We start from the raw sequence: 20,028 nt of genomic DNA, 5'->3' as shown, positions 1-20,028 counted from the left end.
TCACCAAAACTGCCGACCTAAATTCCTTTCAGGTTAGTCACTTAAGAGAAGGTTTGCGTGCTCCTGGATTTACCTGCTCCCAAGCTAAGGCCTCAGTCTGTGGTTTATTTGGAAACTGAGTCACTAGAATAGATAAGGTAAGGCTTCAATTTGTCTGCTGGGGAGTGCAGAAACTGGAGGTAGATGAAAAGCATGTCTTTGAATGTTGAGGAATTAATTTTTAAAAGAAAAGACAAATGGTGGCAGAAAGCAGTGGAAGTCTCCCTTACGTGCTTTGCACTTTTTAGCCTTTTCCAACCAGTTTTCCGCACAGCAGAAAGTAATTTAAAACCTAGCTGGTCTCTAATCACTCCCTAATTTGTAACCCCTGGTGGCTCCTGTGTGCTCTGGAGGAGCTGGCCCTGCCCATTGACCTCATCACTCCTCCCTTTCTCACCAGCTCCAAGCTTTACTGGTTTGTTCTCTAGCTTTTTGCCTGAGATCTTTTCCTGCACTTGCCCCTTGGGTTGTTCTTCAGTCTTTAGGTCTCAACTTAAAATATCCCCTCCTTGGAGAGAGGTTTGCATCAACACCCTGTCACCTTAATCTTCTACTCTTGTCCCTTGTTTGTTTACTTCAGGACATGCCACAATTTTAAACTACTTTGTTTTTTTTCGTTTCATTTCTATGTTCTTATCTGGTTTTCCAACGAAAACGTCAGCTTCACAAGAGGGACGTCATGGTTTTTGCCGGCATCCAGCATACTGCCCGGTACATACATACTAGGCATTCAATAACTGATGAATGAGAATGAGTGGAATCTAGAGTTTAGATTTTATTATCACATTAGGCTACAGTCTAGGTCTCTGTGTCACTCATAAGATCCGTCAGAAAAAAAAAAACAACCCCAAAACCCACGAACTGCTTGTGATTAAGTTTTGTAAAAGCATTATATATTTTACACCATTTGCTGAAGAGACTATCTCTTTCCTCATTGAATTGTCTCTGTTGAAAATCAGTGGACCATTCTGAAGTTTCTATTCTGTTCCATTGGGCCATATGCTATCCTTGTGGTATTTATTCAAAAAATTAAAAAAGGGGGAAAAAGCAAACCCTAAAACTGAAAGCAATCTGAAATTTACTTAACCATATATCAAATTGGCAACCTAACTACACAGAATTATTCCGTATGACTTTTTTTTTTGGAATTTACATACAATGAACTGCATAGACCTACAAAGTACAATTAGATGAGTTCCGACACCTGTGTGATCACCACAATAGACTAATTCCATCACCCTAGAGAGAAAGCTCTTTTCTAGTCAATCCCACACTCCCAGTCGACAGTGCTGATTTCTATAACCATTGATTAATTTTGCCTGTTCCTGAAATTCATATAAACCACACAGTAGGTACATTTTTATGTCTGGCTTCTTTGACTCAACGCTTTTGAGATTAATCCATATGGTCACATGTAACAACGGTCAGCTTCTCTTTTATTGCTAATTTCCATTGTATAATTCAAAAAGTCAACTTTTTAAAAATTAAGACTAGAAGACTGTTAAAAGATTTAACAACCAAATGCAATGCATGATCCTGGTTTAAATCAAAAACTATATGGAATCTAAAAAAAAAAGGTTCTGATGAACCCAGGGGCAGGACGGGAACAAAGACGCAGACATAGAGAATGGACTTGAGGACACGGGGAGGGGGAAGGGTAAGCTGGGACGACGTGAGAGAGTAAGATTGACATATATACACTACCAAATGTAAAACAGATAGCTAGTGGGAAGCAGCTTCACAGCACTGGGAGATCAGCTCGGTGCTTTGGGACCACCTAGAGGGGAGGGATAGGGAGGGTGGGAGGAGGGAGACAAGAGGGAGGGGATATGGGGATATATGTATACGTATAGCTGATTCACTTTGTTATACAGCAGAAACTAACACACCATTGTGAAGCAATTATACTCCAATAAAGATGTTAAAAAAAACTATAAGAGCCATTACTTGGAGAATCGGGGGGATTTAATATGGCCTGGTTAATAGGTACTATTAGGGAACTATTGATAGTTTTCTTAGCTCACTAAGTCTCTCCTTGGCAAATCTGTCCGATTTCACTATGAACAGCACCACCCGAGTTCTCAGTCACTCGGGCCCAAAGCCTCGGAGCTCCAACCTTCTTTCGGATTCCGCCACCCACCCTCATTATCAGTTCAGGTTTTTATCACTTCTTTTTTCACGGCTGTATTGAGATATTCACCTTTTTGAAATGTACAACGGAGTATAATTAAATGGCTTCAAGTGACTGTATTCACAAAGCTGCGCAACCACCAGCACAATCACCCTGAGAACATCTTCGTCACCCCAGAAAGAACCCTTGACCCCACTAGCAGGCACTGCCCATCGGCCTTTTGTCCTCAGGCAGCCTTCAGCTCCTCCGCCCGACCACGTCAGGCGCCCGGACACAGTGGCTCCTCCAGGGCGCGGTGGAGACACCGCCCCGCCTCCCAGTGGCAGCTGCAGATGCGTTCCTTCCTCGCTGCGCTACGGCGCCCCGCTCCCCCGCCCGCTCCGTACCCTCAAGGCCCAGCCCCCCACCCGGCGCTGCGGCGCCGCAGCTCCCGGGACTCCACGCTCGGTCAGCCGGCTCGCCTACAGCTCCTCCGGCGAGCGTCGCCAGCCTCCGCACCCACGACGGTGGGCCCGTCCGAGTCCGCCTCTTTCCCAGCGGTCCCCGGCCGCCGCCGCCCGGAACCATAGAGCTGCTCCCCAAGAGGCGAGCAGGCCGGGAGAGAGCGGCTCTTCCGGCTCACACCTGCGCCAAGAGGCCTCCGGGACTCCGTGGTCAGGGCTTCCTCTTGGAAAGGCGGATCCGCCCTGGCGGCGCGCCCGGCTCCCCGCCCCGACGCCGGCGCTGACGGAAGCACGCCGGGTGACCTCACCCGCCAACATGGCGGCGGCGGTAGATTAGGACCGCGGGTCGGAGCCGCCGCCGCCACCGCCACCGCCACCGCCACCGCCGCTGTGGGATCCTGTGCGGAGCCGCCGCCGCCGCCGCCGCCGCCGCCGCGTTTTCACCTCTTCGGGGACACGGGCCTGGACCAGGTGAGGGGAGCGGGGTTCCGGGCAGGCCTTGCCGGGCCCTTTCCCAGCTTCGCCCGAGGCGTCCCGAGGCCGACGCGGGAGATGGGGGGCAGTGAGAGGCTGAGGGCGCGAGGCCGTTCCGCTGCCCCTCAGACGCGTCCGGGCGCGGGTCGGCGGGCGTGGGCCTCGGGCGAGGGGTGCGTGCGCGGGGCTCGCGGCCTGGGTCCCCGCCAGCCGGCCGCGCCGCGGCTTCAACCCAAGGTTCCCGGTGCCCCTCCCGGCGGCTCCGACGCCGCTGTCATTGCTGTTGCTATTATTTCACGTGTTCGTTTTTGCCACCCTTAGAGGAGGCACGGTTCGCGCTAGGTCGTTTCTTCCTTTGGTCTTTCTTCCACCATCCCAGGCCGACCCCGAGTGTCTCTCCTTCGTGCCGGGACTTTCCGAGATGGGGCTTCCCCGCTGGGAGCCGGGGCCTCGGGCCCGCTGTCTTGGGCCCTGGCCGCCGCCCTGCGGAGTCGGCCCGATGCCCGCACGAGCGCGCGGTTACCCGTGCAGCCAGCGCCCGGTTTCTGTACAAGTTCTTAACGAAACTGACGGTCTCCCCTCTCCCCTGTTTCTTTGCGACGTGGGGCAAAACAAGCAAGTCCTCCAGCGAAACTGTCAGTGCGATTTCCCCGGGAGGTTTGGTGTAAACCAGAATGCTGGTCTCTGCCCTGACTGGTGTGACCTTGGGTGGGTTGCCACACCCTTCTAGTACCTTCTTGTCTTCAGTCTCCCAGAAAATTAAGCAAGTGTTCGTGTAGGTGGTGAACTGCTTATACCTCACGTACATCGCGGGATAAATAAATGTACACTGTAAATTGAAAATCTTTAAACCACTATGGAATATTCTTCGTTTGATAATAGGCCGTTAGGGACTTTGATAATTCTTTTACTCTGATTGGTCAAGTACCATTCTCAGTATTTTTTTTTTTTCCAAAGGATGGATTTTCTTACGGAGGACCGTACCCCAGTAATTGAGTTCGGTTGAGGGATACAGACGGTTGAGTCCAAGGCGTTTTGTAGAGAAAAGATGCTCGTTAGCCCGTCAGTTAGTCAATATTTACTACATATCTTGCTCAGCTTTTAGGACAAGTGATTTGCAACAATAAGTATTGTTTTAAGAACATGTTTCTCTTATGAAACATTTTAGACATACAAAGCAGCAGTTTTAACCAATCACAGTACCACCATCCTGCTTTTTAATCATAGTTTTTTCAAACTTGATTTTGATGCATATGTTATTCCAAATAAGTGGTCACCAAGAGTTCTTTTTTGTTTTGGCTGCTCTGCTCAGCATGCGGGATCTTTGTTCCCGGACCAGGAATGGAACCCCCGCCCCCTGCCATGGAAGCACAGTCTTAACCACTGGACCGCCAGGGAATTCCCAAGCGTTCTTTTTTTTTTTTTTAACATATTTATTTATTTGTCTGTTTAAGGTGTGCTAAGTCTTAGTTGCGGCACGTGGACTTCTTAGTTGCAGCATGCATGCGGGATCTAGTTCCCCGACCAGGGATGGAACCAGGCACCCTGCAATGGGAGCACAGAGTCTTAACCACTGCGACACCAGGGAAGTCCCCCCCCAAGAGTTTTGTTTTTTTTTTTAAATTAATTAATTTATGGCTGTATTGGGTCTTCGTTGCTGCATGCGGGCTTTCTCTAGTTGCGGCGAGCAGGGGCTACTCTTCGTTGGGGTGCGTGGGCTTCTCATTGTGGTGGCTTCTCTTGCGGAGCACGGACTCTAGGCACGCGGGCTCAGTAGTTGTGGCTCGTGGGCTCTAGAGTGCAGGCTCAGTAGTTGTGGTTCACGGGCTTAGTTGCTCCGTGGCATGTGGGATCTTCCTGGACCAGGGCTCGAACCCGTGTCCCCTGCATTGGCAGGCGATTCTTAAGCACTGCGCCACCAGGGAAGCCCAAGAGTTCTTAATTAATATATGTTAACAGGGTTGAAGGAAGGGGGCTATTTTCAGAGTTGCTGATTTTTTTTTTAAGTAGTGTTTTATTGAGATACCATTAAGTTGTTCACATGTGTAGTCACAGAGTGTGCACCTATCACTGCAGTTTTCATTCCCGAAAGAAACCTTGTACTCATTAGCAGTCATTCTTTATTCCCACACTCCCCCACCTAGGCAGCCACTGTTTTACTTCTCTGTAGATCCCCCAGTTCTGGATATTTCATATGAACAGAATTATACAATATGTGGTCTTTTGTGACTGGCTTTTACCTCCATGTTGTAGCAGGTAGTGGCATTTCTTTCCTTTTTATGGCCACATAATGTTGCATTGTATGAATAGACTACGTTTTTAAAATTCATCAGTTGACGGGCAGTTACTTCCACTGTTTGGCTGTTATACGTAATGCTGCTGTGACCATTCATGTGAACGTTTTTGCATAGACAATGTGTTTTCATTTCCCTGTGGCACATACGTAGGAGTGGAACAGAGAAATTGACTTTCATGTTTCCCTTTTATGTGCGTTATCTACTCACATATGGGAAGCCTGACTATGTGTTTGTGGGGAGAGTGAGAGTGAGGCATTCCTCTTTAAGTACATTATGTTGGAGTGCCAGCTGCTGAATGGAAACATTTTTGGACGGCCCTTAGCACAGGATTGAACTGGCGTCTTCAGTTAGGCACGTTCCAGTTGGAAAGGGACAGTGGACACTGAAATAGTTAGTGTCTGCTGAGTTTTCAAATGCTTAGTTGCATTTCTCAGTTGGACCCAGTGAAATTTTTACAGTTTCACAATTTTAATTAGGATTATGTAACTTTTCTTTTGCAGAAAGTCCTAGAATTGTATGATACCTAATAAAGTACAGATTGAAGAAATAAAGTCATTGGACTTCATGCTACTTCGTGGAGCTTAAAAATTCTTTGCTAAAACCACCAGTGGGTCTGGAGACTGGGATCGGGGAATCAAAAACTTTGTCCGTGCTTAAAACTCCAGAGTTTTCATTTGTGACTGAATTATCTGTGGATTTTCACTTTTCTCTTTGTAAACTGGGATTGTATATCTACTCAACTCCACATTATTGCAGTATTTAACAATCTTATTACAATTTTATTTTAGTGGGAGGAGATAGTCTAAATACAAAGCTTCTTGAAATAATTACATCATGTTAGATTGTAGTATTTTTCTGCTGTGGTTCTATGGGGTTAAGAAATAGAATATAGGTATGATATTCTAAGTTAGTATTTCTGATGTGGGTGCTAGAAATTTGTTTTTTTGTTTTTTTTGCGGTACGCGGGCCTCTCACTGCCGTGGCCTCTCCCGTTGTAGAGCACAGGCTCCGGAGGCGCAGGCTCAGCGGCCATGGCTCCCGGGCCCAGCCGCTCCGCGGCATGTGGGATCCTCCCTGATCGGGGCACGAACCCGTGTCCCCTGCATCGGCAGGCGGACTCTCAACCACTGCGCCACCAGGGAAGCCCTAGAAATTTGTTTTTAATAGCCTCCAAGATGATTATGATCAGACAAGGTTGGGAAACAACTACAAAAAACTCATGTTGCTGCGGATTTGCTTTTCATAAGAATTTAAAGTAGAATGTAATAGTTGCTGTATACCTTCTGGTTACCGTTCATAAAATGTGCCTAATTCCCACAGTACTATCTATTAACATCCTGGGATTTGCACTGGTACTCAGAATAGAAATCTGGTTTTAAAAAAAGACGATTTATTGTAAGATTGTGGCTATTACATTTGTTACTGAAGGATCGTGGATGTTTCGGAGATGCCACCAAATGGATGTATAAACACAGGATTAAGTTACCCAGAGCTTCGTCAGGCTGTCCATCTGGCTGACAGCTACCTGTAACTTGAGAGAAGAGCAAATTAAAGGTGTAAGGCAGAGAAAGAAACAGCTGGGTAACACAGCTGTATTCAGTAGGTTGTTAGAATTGTGTAAAAAGCAGGAGTTTTTATATTGAAGATCACTCTTGTATTTAATCACTTCTTGATACCGAGAACACTTATACCTAATTTGAATTCTGTAGGGTTCTAGATAAAATTTAAAGAGTAAAAGTAGCTATGTCTTTTTCATCATTTAAAAGGAAGCTTGAGCTGTCTTAGGCATGAAATGTCCTCTGGTTGGTGAGTAAGTAGTGGGGTGGACCTGAGCCTGGTCCCCTGCTTCCAGGAAAGCTCTGGGTGGTGGTCTCAGATCATATTTACTTTTTCTTTAACCTGTCTTTTTCCTTTTTGCCCCCCTGTCCCGTTCTGAAAATTGACAAATTTGCTTCTTTTGGTATTGTGGGTGTCTGATATTTGGGAAATTGCCTTGTTTTTCTACCATTTTTTCCTGTTATCATTAGTGTTAGTGTTTCCACCTCTGTGTTCCTCTCACCCAGCACGTTGCCTGGCTTGCAGGAGATGTGTATTGAATGAATACAGTTAAGGCCTAAGAGTTCGGAGCGGAAGAGGATGTACTCAACCAAGTGGTTGCACTGTTAACTAGCTGTTACGATTTTGGGCAAATAAATTGTCTATTCTTGTTTGTCCATCAATAAAGTTGAGACTGTTATCTTTTCCTTCTGGTGTGCAGGATTACTGTGACAACACGTGGAAAAGTGCTTCAGAAATAGAGGTCTCGTGCAGAGGTGATTTATTTATGGTATCTTATAGAAATGCAAGAGCTCTTTGTGCAATATGCAGATTAGTCACCACCGAGTATGCAGAGGGAGTGATGCCCTCTCTCCCCAGAATACCCTGCAGCAGTGCTGCAGAGTTCACACTTGGCATATTTTCAGTGCCTTTGAGAAATTGTAATTTAATACAAATGCACGAGACCTGTGATAGCATTTCTTTCTGTTTATTTATTTTAATTGAAGTATAGTTGATGTACAATGTTGTATGTTACAGTTGTACAACATAGTGATTCACAGTTTTTAAAGGTTATAGTTCATTTATAGCTATCATAAAATACTGGCTATATTCCCTGTGTTGTAGACACATAGTAGTGTTTCTGAGGTCTGCCTGCCCCATCACCTAAACACAGGCCTGAACGAGCTGCTTCGCTGCTATAAGCTGGCAGCTCAGGTGAAGTTAGAGGAGTTGGAAGGATGTTATATCCTGCGGGTCTCGTTTGTTTATGACTGGAACGTCAGAGACAAATTTGAAGCCTAAAGACCATGCACTAAACTTAAATGATGGAAGTACGTATGGTCAGCTTCTCCATTAGTGTGAGTCATTGAGAATGGTTGAGTGTCATGGAAGCAGTCACCAACTGTGTGGACGTATGGATAGTAACATGTGTACTAGAGCTGAGGACTTTATAGTGGAGAATTATGAAATCCATGATTAAAATGGCATTTATGGGGCTTCCCTGGTGGCTCAGTGGTTAACAATCCGCCTGCCAGTGCAGGGGACACGGCTTCGAGCCCTGGTCTGGGAAGATCCCACATGCCACGGAGCAACTAAGCCCACGTGCCACACCTACTGAAGCCTGTGCTCCGCAACAAGAGAAGCCACTGCAATGAAGAGTAGCCCCTGCTCGCCACAACTAGAGAAAACCAGTGTGCAGCAATGAAGACCCAACACGGCCAAAATAAATAAATAAATAAAATTTAAGGAAAAAAAGATGGTATTTATGGTTAGTTGATAGGGATTTGTAAGAAAATTTGAAGAGCACTAGGTTAAAAATCCAGTTTGGATACTTGGTAAACTGTGCTTTGTCTGTAGCATCTGGGTTGGTGTGTAACTAAAAGTGTCTTAAGAGATACGGATTTTTGATAAATACAAGAAATTTTTTTAAAATTTTGTTTTATTGAAATATAGTTGATTTACATGTTACGTAAATTTCTTTTTCTTTCTTTCTTTTTTTTTGGCTGCGAGGCTTGTGGGATCTTAATTCCCCAACCCAGGGATTGAACCTGGGCCACGACAGTGAAAGCGCCGAGTCCTAACCACTGGACCGCCAAGGAATTCCCAATGTTGTGTTAATTTCTGCTGTACAGCAAAGTGATTGTTATACGTATATATATACACACACACACATATACATTCTTTTTCATATTCTTTTCCATTATGGTTTATCACAGGAAATTGTATGTAGTTCCCTGTGCTCTACGGTAGGACCTTGTTGTTTATCCATCCTTGATATTATAGTGTGCATCTCCTAACCCCAAGCTCTCAATCCATCCCTCCCCCACCTCCCTCACCCTTGGCAGCCACAAGTCTGTTTTCTATGTTTATGAGTCTGTTTCTGTTTGTAGATGGGTTCATTTGTGTCCTGTTTTTTTTTTTTTTTTTTTTTGCGGTACGCGGGCCTCTCACTGTTGTGGCCTCTCCCGTTGCGGAGCACAGTCTCTGGACGCGCAGGCGCAGCGGCCATGGCTCACGGGCCCAGCCACTCCGCGGCATGTGGGATCCTCCCGGACCGGGGCACGAACCCGCGTCCCCTGCATCTGCAGGCGGACTCTCAACCACTGCGCCACCAGGGAAGCCCCTGTGTCCTGTTTTTGATTCCACGTGTAAGTGATATATGGTATTTGTCTTTCACTGTCTGACTTACTTCGCTTAGTATGATAATCTCTAGGTCCATCCATATTGCTGCAAATGGCATTATTGCCACCACATCTTCTTTATCCATTCATCTATCAGTGGACATTTAGGTTGTTTCCATGTCTTGGCTACTTTAAATAGTACGCAGCCAACATTGGGGTGCATGGATAAATACAGGAAATTTGATTATAACAAATTCTAGAACATCAATTTTTTTAAATGTAAAATATATTTAAAATATAAAGCATTATTCAGAAGATGAGTACTTCTTTTTTCCTGTTACCAAAAAATTCTGAGACTTTTTATACGTTAAATTTTGTTACTGATTTGCTCTTTTCTCCTCTCTTTTGGAACTTAATCATTTATTCCTTGCTCTCTATTTATATCTCATTGGCTTCTCCACTGAATGTAAACGTGCTTAAGTCTCTTTCATTGTATATAAACCAAAACAAAATTAATGAACTCTCAGACCCTTTGTCTCTCTCCCCAGCCTCCATTCTTGTCTTCCCTTCAAACCATGAAAGAATAGACTAAAACCCATTTTCTCTACTGATTCACTTTACATTCACTCTTTTTTTTCTTTTCTGCTCATTTCTTCCTTTTTATTTTTAATTAATTTATATTTTATTTTTTGGCTGCATTGGGTCTTCGTTGCTGCACACGGGCTTTCTCTAGTTGTGGCGAGCGAGGGCTACTCTTTGTTTCCGTGCGTGGGCTTCTCATTGAGGTGGCTTCTCTTGTTGTGGAGCACGGGCTCTAGGCGCTTGGGCTCAGTAGTTGTGGCACGTGGGCTCAGTAGTTGTGGCTTGCGGGCTCTAGAACTCGGGCTCAGTAGTTGTGGTGCATGGGGGATCTTCCCAGACCAGGCTCGAACCCGTGTCCCCTGCATTGGCAAGCGGATTCTTAACCACTGCATCACCAGGGAAGTCCTCCATTCGCTCATCACGTCCCTGGCCTCTGCCGTTGCCCTGCCAGTCAGATTAGCCCATCCTGTCGGGGACATCATCTTGACGTTGCATTTTTTTTGGTGTGTTGTTTGTACTGCCTTCTTCCCGAAGCGCCTCCCCCGACTCTGAGCACACCCTCCTGTCCCCTTTATGCCTTTCTGCCTGTCCACTGCAGACCTTAGCAGGCTCCTCTGCCAGCTTCTCATCTTTTTGGCCAGCCCTGAAATGGTAGTTTTGCCTTGAATTCTAATTGGGTTTCTTTTTCAGATTAAACCAGTGTTTCTCAACATGTTTTTTAAAAACCCTTTTTCCCTTTGATAAATAAAAATCTCTGGCTCCTCTTCTGGTGGTGCTCGGGGTTGGGGCGGGGGGTATGTGATTCTTCCCTCCCATCCTCTCACTGAGAGTCAGTGACACAAAGAAGATTGAAGGTTTACTCAGATTTATTTTCTATACCTTATAATCTGAAAACAGTAGGTAATGTTTGCTTTTCCAAGCATGAATATGCTTTTTCAAACCCAGCCACCCCTTCTCCCACCTCCTGGAAACTTTGGCGCTTCCTCCCCTTGGACGTCGCTGCTGTCCGTCCACTCTCCGTAGGTGATGCTGTAGACCCGCCTCTGCGCAGGCCACAGCTTTCTATCTCCAGTGCAGACCTCGTTCTGAGTTGAAGGCCTGTATGTCTAGCGTTTTGTTCATTTCCACCTTGCCGGCTGTGGGCATTCTACAGCTCAGTACGCCCCCAAGTGAACTGGTCATCCTCTCCCCCAAGCAGCTCTTGCTGTAGTGTGTGACTTGGGCAGTAGGAGCAGCGCCACGTTCTGTACAGCTGCCTGGTGAGTGCCGTTGAGTTGGTTCACAGATCTTCAAACGCATCTGCAAGTTTTCCCTGTGTCCCCTTCTCCTTCCCTGTGTTCCTGCTCTGGGTCGTGCCTTCATACGCTCCTGTTCAGGTTTTTCCAGTATTACCCTAACTTGTGTCCTTGCCTCCAGTCTCCGTTCTGGCTTCCACACTGCCTCCAGGATGATTTTTCTAGAATATAATCTGTTCATGTGCTTCTCTTGCTCAAAACCCTTCAGTGATTCCTACTGGTGTTCTACAGAGTTCCTAGCGTTTTTTTGCATCATGATCTAATCTGAGAGGCTACCGAAAGAAATTGAGTGGTTTTTTTTCCCTCCAGAAACAATGCTCATGCGCACAGAATTTGCATACAGTTCTGTGGGTTCGTTAATGGACATGGTTAAAATAATTTTCCAGCTTACAGGATAAAACCCGAGCTGCCAAGCATCCTGTAGCATACGAGGCAGGCCACATGCTGACTACTGTGAGCCCCATCCTTGTATCATAGGACTTTGCCATGTCAAGTGGGTAATTTTTGTGTTGTTCCCTGCTGTTCCAAAACACTTCTGTGCCTTTTCCGGGTCTACTTGACATCTAAAGTTCACGTCGTCCCATTCCCCAGCTGGGTCAGTTGGTGACTAATCACTCATGTTCCAAGATCTGCTCAGATTTTACCTTATAAAGCCTTTCCTGATTTCCACTTTTTTTTAAAAAAAATTTATTTATTTTATTTATTTTTGGCTGTGTTGGGTCTTCGTTGCTGTGTGCGGGCTTTCTCTAGTTGCAGCGAGCGGGGCCTATTCTTCGTTGCAATGCGCGGGCTTCTCATTGCAGTGGCTTCTCTTGTTGTGGAGCACGTGCTCTAGGTGTGCAGGCTTCAGTAGTTGCAGCACATGGGCTCAGTAGTTGTGGCTCGCAGACTCTAGAGTGCATGCTCAGTAGTTGTGGCGCACGGGCTTAGGTGCTCTGCGGCATGTGGGATCTTCCCAGACCAGGGCTCGAACCCGTGTCCCCTGCATTGGCAGGCGGATTCTTAACCACTGTGCCACGAGGGAAGCCCTCCACTTCTTTTTTCTTTCTCTCGAGAGAATTACCTGTTCCTTGTTTTGGGTTGCCCTTCCCACTCATGTATACTGACTCGTATCACAGAATTTTATTGTTCTTATTTGTTTCTATGCTTTTGTTTTCCTCTACTTGATAGAAAACTCCTGAGGGCAGGCGATTGAGCTTAAGCCTTTGTGCCCAATGCACAGATATTTCTTAAGATCTTAAAACAGTCTGTATCATTGTTTTCAGTAGAAAACAATTATTTGGAAACTTCTTAATAAGACATTTTGGTTTGAAACAACTATTAAGGTACGTAGTAGGGGTCAGAAGATACAGACTTCTCATTGTGAAATAAATAAGTCCTGGGGATGTAATGTACAGTCTGGTGACTATAGTATATAATTCTGCCTTGCATATTTGAAAGTTGCTAAGAGAGTATGTCTTTTAAAAAGGGGGTACGTGGTATGTGAAACAGCTGTTAAGTCCACATGGAGAAGTGAATTTTACTTGCATTGATTAGGATACAAGTTAAAGTACCTATTGAAGAGATTCAGAATAAAGTGGCTTGAATAGGAGTCAGAGGCTAGTGGTCAAGGCGGGCAGGGCAGCTCTGCTCCACGGGGTCATTCAGGGACCCAGGTCCCTTCTGTCTCGTGCTGTCCCCTGGAGTGGTGTCCTTGTTTGCATGTCAGAGTGAGGTGTCTGCCATATGCACATTTCAAACCCAGAGAGGAGGAAAGAGGAAGTCTTCAAGGAGAGACCCCCGCCACCACCACATTGCACATGTAACTTCTGCTCTTCTTCCTCAGGCTCAGGCTAACCTTGTAGCACACGAAGCTGTAAAGGAAACAGGGAAATGTTGTTTGCAGCTGTGTGGCCATGGACGTAGCTGAAATTTAGTAGGCTTTACTAGTAAAAGAAATAAGAGAACATATGCTGGCTCTGGGGGGAAGGTAAAGAGAGGGCAGAGCTAGTGTTTTTGCCACATAGGTGAAAATAGAGTAACTAGGGAGAGGTAGAAAGGGAAATTTTCTTTTTTTTTTTTTAAGGGAACTTTATTATTTTTATTTATTATTTTTGGCTGCGTTGGGTCTTTGTTGCTATGCGGGCGCTCTCTAGTTGTGGCGAGCAGGGGCTACTCTTCGTTGCGGTGTGTGGGCTTCTCATTGCAGTGGCTTCTTGTTCAGGAGCACGGGCTCTAGGCACGTGGCCTTCAGTAGTTGTGGCTCACGGGCTCTAGAGCGCAGGCTCAGTAGTTGTGGTGCACGGGCTTAGTTGTTCCGTGGCATGTGGGATCTTCCCGGACCAGGGCTCGAACCCATGTACCCTGCGTTGGCAGGTGGATTCTTAACTACTGCCTCATGAGGGGAGCCCAGAAATTTGCTTTTGATTTGATATCCGAATAAATAAATTCCTACTTGTCAATAAATTAAATTATGTTTTTTAAAGATTACTGAGAAAAAAAAGGCCAAGAAATATTTATTTTGGTATTTAGTTGAATAGTTGGAGTCAATGGGAAAATGTACTGGCATGTAATAAACTTTATTTATTTTCTTTTTTATACGTTTATTTATTTTTACTTTATTTTTGGCTGTGTTGGGTCTTCATTGCTATGCACGGGCTTTCTCTAGTTGTGGTGAGCAGGGGCTACTCTTCGTTGTGGTGACTTCTCTTGTTGCAGACCATGGGCTCTAGGCGTGCGGGCTTCAGGAGTTGTGGCATGTGGGCTCAGTAGTTGTGGCTCGCGAGCTCTAGAGCACAGGCTCAGTATTTGTGGCGCATGGGCTCAGTTGCTCCGCGGCATGTGGGATCTTCCTGGACCAGGGCTCAAACCCATGTCTCCTGCATTGGCAGGTGGATGCTTAACTACTGTGTCTCCAGGGAAGCCCCTGTAATAAACTTTAAACTGAAAAAATACTTTTATGTTTTTAGGTTTTACACATCTGTAAGTAGACCTTTCCGGAGCGCTGCCAGCAGACCCCATGGCGTCCTCTACTACTGTGCCTCTAGGATTTCACTATGAAACAAAGTATGTTGTCCTCAGCTACTTGGGACTCCTCTCTCTGGAGAAGCTGCAGGAGCAACATCTTTCCTCACCCCAAGGTATTATCTTTGGCTTGTGGTGGTTGTATTAAGTAGTAATAATTACTTCATGTGTGCAAAATTATATGTATCTAAGTAACTTATAGCTCTGGTTATAAGATTGAATAATACTAATAGGCTCTTAAAGAATAAGAGCCACTCCATCCCTTCCCATCCCCTCATCCATTCCCACAAGCATGACTTTTCATGTTTTTTAAGAGCTCGATATTTTATTTATTTATTTTTTGGCCGTACCATGCGGCTTGCGGGATCTTAGTTCCCTGACCAGGGATTGAACCCATGGCCCCTACAGTGGAAGCCTGGAGTCCTAACCACTGGACCGCCGGGGAATTCCCAAGAGCTCCATATTTTAAATGATTGCCATTGGTACAGGGAAAAATGTAAATAAACAGAAACCCATCTGCCTTTAGAGATTTCATACTTAGCAAGCCATAGATTAGAATTATATAATTATTTTTAAAGTTTATAACACAGTTGAGTTCCTCAAATTACTTTTTTCAAGGCTATTAGGGTTTTTTTTTAATTGAAGTATAGTTGATTTACAATCTTGTGTTAGTTTCAGGTGTACAGCAAAGTGATTCAGTTATATATATATACATATATATCTTTTTTTTTCAGATTCTTTTACCTTATAGGTTATCACAAAATATGGAGTAGAGTTCCCTGTGCTATACAGTAGGTCCTTGTTGTTTATTTTATATATAGTAATAGGGATATTAGATGTAAACAGTCGATCAGACTTAGAGAGTTTTTAGCGCAGTTCTTTGTATCACGAAGTTGTATATGTCCTTCTTTAAATAATTTGCCAAACGAAGCTTGAAACAGTTACTAGAGGCTGAATTAATCTTCTTCGTTAAGATGCAACATCATCATCTTAAATATTCTTATCCATAGATTTTTACTACAGCCATGGAGGTAGTTCTTATTTATTTGCTGCTATTTTAGCTCAAGAATGGGTAGTGTTGGTACTAGGACGACACGGAATTCATGTCTACTCACAACTAGGGCACCTACTAGGCACCAGTGGGGGACCACAGACACCTAAGGGGACGAGAGGAACCCCCAGCGACTGGGGAGGACGTGGGCATAGGGGGAGTGAAGGGGGAGGAGAAGTGGAGGCCGGATGGGACAGGAGCCCCTGAGGGGTGGCTTGGGGAGGGGAAGGGATCCCACGCCCGAAGGGGGAAATTGGGGAACCATTGGGAGGACAGAGGATCAAAAGGGGGCATGGCCAGGTTTCCCCTGTCCACTTGGGCCCCTGGGAAGCTGTTGAGGTCCCCAGCCTGATCCTCTGCCCACCCAGGCCCCCTCCAGCCACGCGGGTCCTGAGGGAGTGGGAGGCAGGGAAGGGGGAGCAAAAGTAAAGGCCGGACCTCCGGGACCGGCACCCCTGAGGGGCGGCTGGGGGAGGGGACCCACCCACGGTTAGGGGTCCACCCACCCAGCGGGACCCAGCCACGGTTAGGGGTCCAGCAGCAACTGGGGAGACCCTGGGGGAGACGGTGGGGGAGGGGCGCGAAGGAATGGATGGGAACGGGGCCAGCACTTTCCCTGTCTACTCAGGCACTGGGGAGCCTGTTGGGCTCCCGGCCTAATCCTCTGCCCTCGGAGCCTCCCTCCTGCCGTGCAGAGCCCAAGCCCCGCCCCTGCACCCCCAGCCAGGGCCCCACCTCTACACTCAGAGACCCCCCCCTGAGACCCCCTCCAATGTGCTGGGCCTAAGCCCCACCCACACATGCTCACTCAGGGCCCTACCTCCAGACTCCAGAACCCCACACTCCAGAGGCCCTCCTTTCCACATGCTGCCTCTCCCCTTCTGGGCAGGTCCTAAGCAGAGGCCTCGCCCCACACTGAAGGTCGCCCTGCCTAGGCTCTGCCCCATGCTCACACCCCCACCCCCCACCGCCTAAGTCCCACCCTACCCTAAACCCCAGCCCTGCCTAAGTTTCACGCCCTGCCTAAACTACCCCCCCAAGGCCAAGGCACTTTTTTTTTCTTTCTTTTTTCCGCTGTGGTTTTATTTTACCTTATTGCAGTTGTTTCAATTATAGTTTTATTTGTCCTAATACATTTTTTATCTTATTAATTTTATTTTGTTTTTTATTTTTTGATATTGTACTGCTCCTTTTTGTCTTTCTTTCTTCCTTTTGTTTTTCTTTTTTTTTTTTTCTGTGCCATGCAGCTTGTAAGATCTTGATTCCCAGGCCGGATATCAGGCCCAAGCTCCTGTGGTGGGAGCTCCGAGTCCAAACCTCTGGACTAACAGAGAACCTCAGACCCCAGGGAATATCAGTCGGAGTGAGGCCTCCTGGAGGTCCTCATCTCAGCACCAAGACCCAGCTCTATCCAACTGCCTGCGAACTCCAGTGCTGGATGTTTCAGGCCAAACAACCAGTAGGACAGGAATACAGCACCAATCATCCAAAAAAAAAAGAAAAAGAAAAGAAATGACAAAAAAATATGTTACAGACAAAGGAGCAAGGTTAAAAACCTAAAAGACCAAATAAATGAAGATGAAATAGGCAACCTACCTGAAAAATAATTCAGAGTAATGATAGTAAAGATGATCCAAAATCTCAGAAACAGAATGCAGAAAATACAAGAAAAATTTAACAAGGATCTAGAAGAACTAAAGAGCAAACAAACAGTGATGAACAACACAATTACTGAAATGAAAAATACTCTAGAAGGAATCAATAACACAGTAACTGAGGCAGAAGAACAGATAAGTGAGCTGGAAGATAAAATGGTGGAAATAACTGCCAGGGAGCAGAATAAAGAAAAAAGAATGAAAGGAATTGAAGGCAGTCTCAGACCCTCTGGGACAACATTAGACGCACCAACATTCGAATTATAGGGGTCCAGAAGAAGAGGAGAAGAAGAAAGTGTCTCAGAAAATATTTGAAGACATTATAGTTGAAAACTTCCCTAACGTGGGAAAGGACATAGTCAAGTCCAGGAAGCACAGAGAGTACCATACAGGATAAATCCAAAGAGAAACACACGGAGACACATATTAATCAAACTATCAAAAATTAAATACAAAGAAAAAATATTAAAAGCAGCAAGGGAAAAGCAACAAATAACATATACAAGGGAATCCCCATAAGGTTAACAGGGGATCTTTCAGCAGAAACTCTGCAAGCCAGAAGGGAGTGGCAGGACATATTTAAAGTGATGAAAGGGAAAGACCTACAACCAAGATTACTCTACCCAGGAAGGATCTCATTCAGATTCAATGGAGAAATTAAAACCTTTACAGATAAGCAAAAGTTAAGAGAATTCAGCACCACCAAACCAGGTTTAAAACAAATGCGAAAGGAACTTCTCTAGGCAGGAAAAACAAGAGAAGGAAAAGACCTATAAAAACAAACCCAAAACAGTTAAGAAAATGGTAATAGGAACATACATATTGATAATTACCTTAAATGTAAATGGATTAAATGCTCCAACCAAAAGACATAGACTGGCGGAATGGATACGAAAACAAGACCCATATGTAAGCTGTCTACAAGAGACCCACTTCAAACCTAGGGACACATACAGACTGAAAGTGAGGGGATGGAAAAAAAAAAGATACTCCATGCACATGGAAATCAAAAGAAAGCTGGAGTAGTAATTCTCATGTCACACAAAATAGACTTTAAAATAAAGACTATTACAAGAGACAAAGAAGGACACTACAAATGATCAAGGGATCAATCCAAGAAGAAGATTTAACAATTGTAAATATTTATGCACCCAACACAGGAGCACCTCAATACGTAAGGCAAATGCTAACAGCCATAAAGGGGAAAATAGACAGTAACACGATAATAGTAGGGGACTTTAACTCCCCACCTTCACCAATGGACAGGTCATCCAAAATGAAAATAAATAAGAAGACACAAACTTTAAATGACACATTAAACAAGATGGACTTAATTGATATTTATAGGACATTCCATCCAAAAACAACAGAATACACTTTCTTCTCAAGTGCTCATGGAACATTCTCCAGGATAGACCATGTCTTGGGTCACAGATCAAGCCTTGGTAAATTTAAGAAAGCTGAAATCGTATCAAGATCTTTTCCAACCACAATGCTATGAGAGTAGATATCAGTTACAGGAAAAAAAATGTAAAAAATACAAACACATGGAGGCTAAACAATACACTACTAAATAACCAGGAGATCACTGAAGAAATCAAAGGGGAAATCAAAAAAATACCTAGAAACAAATGACAATGAAAACACAACTACCCAAAACCTATGGGATGCAGCAAAAGCAGTTCTAAGAGGGAAGTTTATAGCAATACAATCCTACCACAAGAAACAAGAAAAACCTCAAACAACCTAACCTTACACCTAAAGCAATTAGAGAAAAAAGAACAAAAAAAATCCCCAAAGTTAGCAGAAGGAAAGAAATCATAAAAATCAGATCAGAAATAAATAAAAAAGAAATGAAGGAAACAATAGCAAAGAGCAATAAAACTAAAATCTCGTTCTTTGAGAAGATAAACAAAATTGATAAACCATTAGCCAGACTCATCAAGAAACAAAGGGAGAAGACTCAAGTCAACAGAATTAGAAATGAAAAAGGAGAAGTAACAACTGACACTGCAGAAATACAAAGGATCATGAGAGATTACTACAAGCTACTATATTCCAATAAAATGGGCAACCTGGCAGAAGTGGACAAATTCTTAGAAAAGCACAAACTTCGAGACTGAACCAGGAAGAAATAGAAAATATAAACAGATGAATCAGAAGCACTGAAATTGCAACTGTGATTAAAAATCTTCCATGAAAGAAAAGCCCAGGGGCTTCCCTGGTGGCACAGTGGTTGAGAGTCCGCCTGCCGATGCAGGGGACGTGGGTTCGTGCCCCGGTCCAGGAAGATCCCACATGCTGCGGAGCGGCTGGGCCCGTGAGCCATGGCCGCTGAGCCTGCGCGTCCAGAGCCTGTGCTCCGCAACGGGAGCGGCCCGCGTACCGCAAAAAAAAAAAGAGAAAAGAAAAAAAAAGAAAGAAAAGCCCAGGACCAGATGGCTTCACAGGTGAATTCTATCAAACATTCAGAGAAGAGCTAACACCTATCCTTATCAAACTCTTCCTAAATATAACAGATGGAGGAACACTCCCAAACTCATTTTACAAGGCCACCATCACCCTGATACCAAAACCAGACAAAGATGTCACAAAAAAAGAAAACTACAGGCCAGAATCTCTGATGAACATAGATGCAAAAGTCCTCAACAAAATACTAGCAAACAGAATCCAACAGCACATTAAAAGGATCATACACCATGATCAAGTGGGGTTTATCCCAGGAATGCAAGGATTCTTCGATATATGCAAATCAGTCAGTGGGATACACCATATTAACAAATTGAAGGATAAAAACCATATGATCAGAAAAAGATGCAGAAAAAGCTTTTGACAAAATTCAACACCCATTTATGATAAAAACTCTCCAGAAAGTAGGCATAGAGGGAACCTACCTCAACA

At 44.9% G+C, this 20,028-nt stretch overlaps 1 protein-coding gene across 6 annotated transcripts in view; it reads left to right on the top strand.

Moving 5' to 3' along the window:
- The first annotated feature begins 2,954 nt into the window (after nucleotides 1-2,954).
- BCL2L13 (BCL2 like 13) overlaps nucleotides 2,955-20,028 on the top strand; it is a 64,247-nt gene continuing 47,173 nt past the window's right edge. For all 6 annotated transcript variants that reach the window (XR_003430048.1, XR_003430047.1, XM_027093385.1 and 3 more), the window contains exons 1-2: nucleotides 2,955-3,084; nucleotides 14,367-14,537. Coding sequence is in view for 4 of the 6 variants with exons in the window: in XM_027093385.1 (XP_026949186.1) it covers nucleotides 14,417-14,537 (121 nt within the window). In the remaining 2 variants the exon portion in view is untranslated. The remainder of the gene's footprint in view (nucleotides 3,085-14,366; nucleotides 14,538-20,028) is intronic.

Source organism: Aethalodelphis obliquidens, unplaced genomic scaffold (assembly GCF_003676395.1).
Source record: "Aethalodelphis obliquidens isolate GAN/ISIS:26980383/991018 unplaced genomic scaffold, ASM367639v1 scaffold83, whole genome shotgun sequence".
Lineage (NCBI taxonomy): Eukaryota > Metazoa > Chordata > Mammalia > Artiodactyla > Delphinidae > Aethalodelphis > Aethalodelphis obliquidens.
This window is presented reverse-complemented; position numbering and strand designations above follow the sequence as displayed.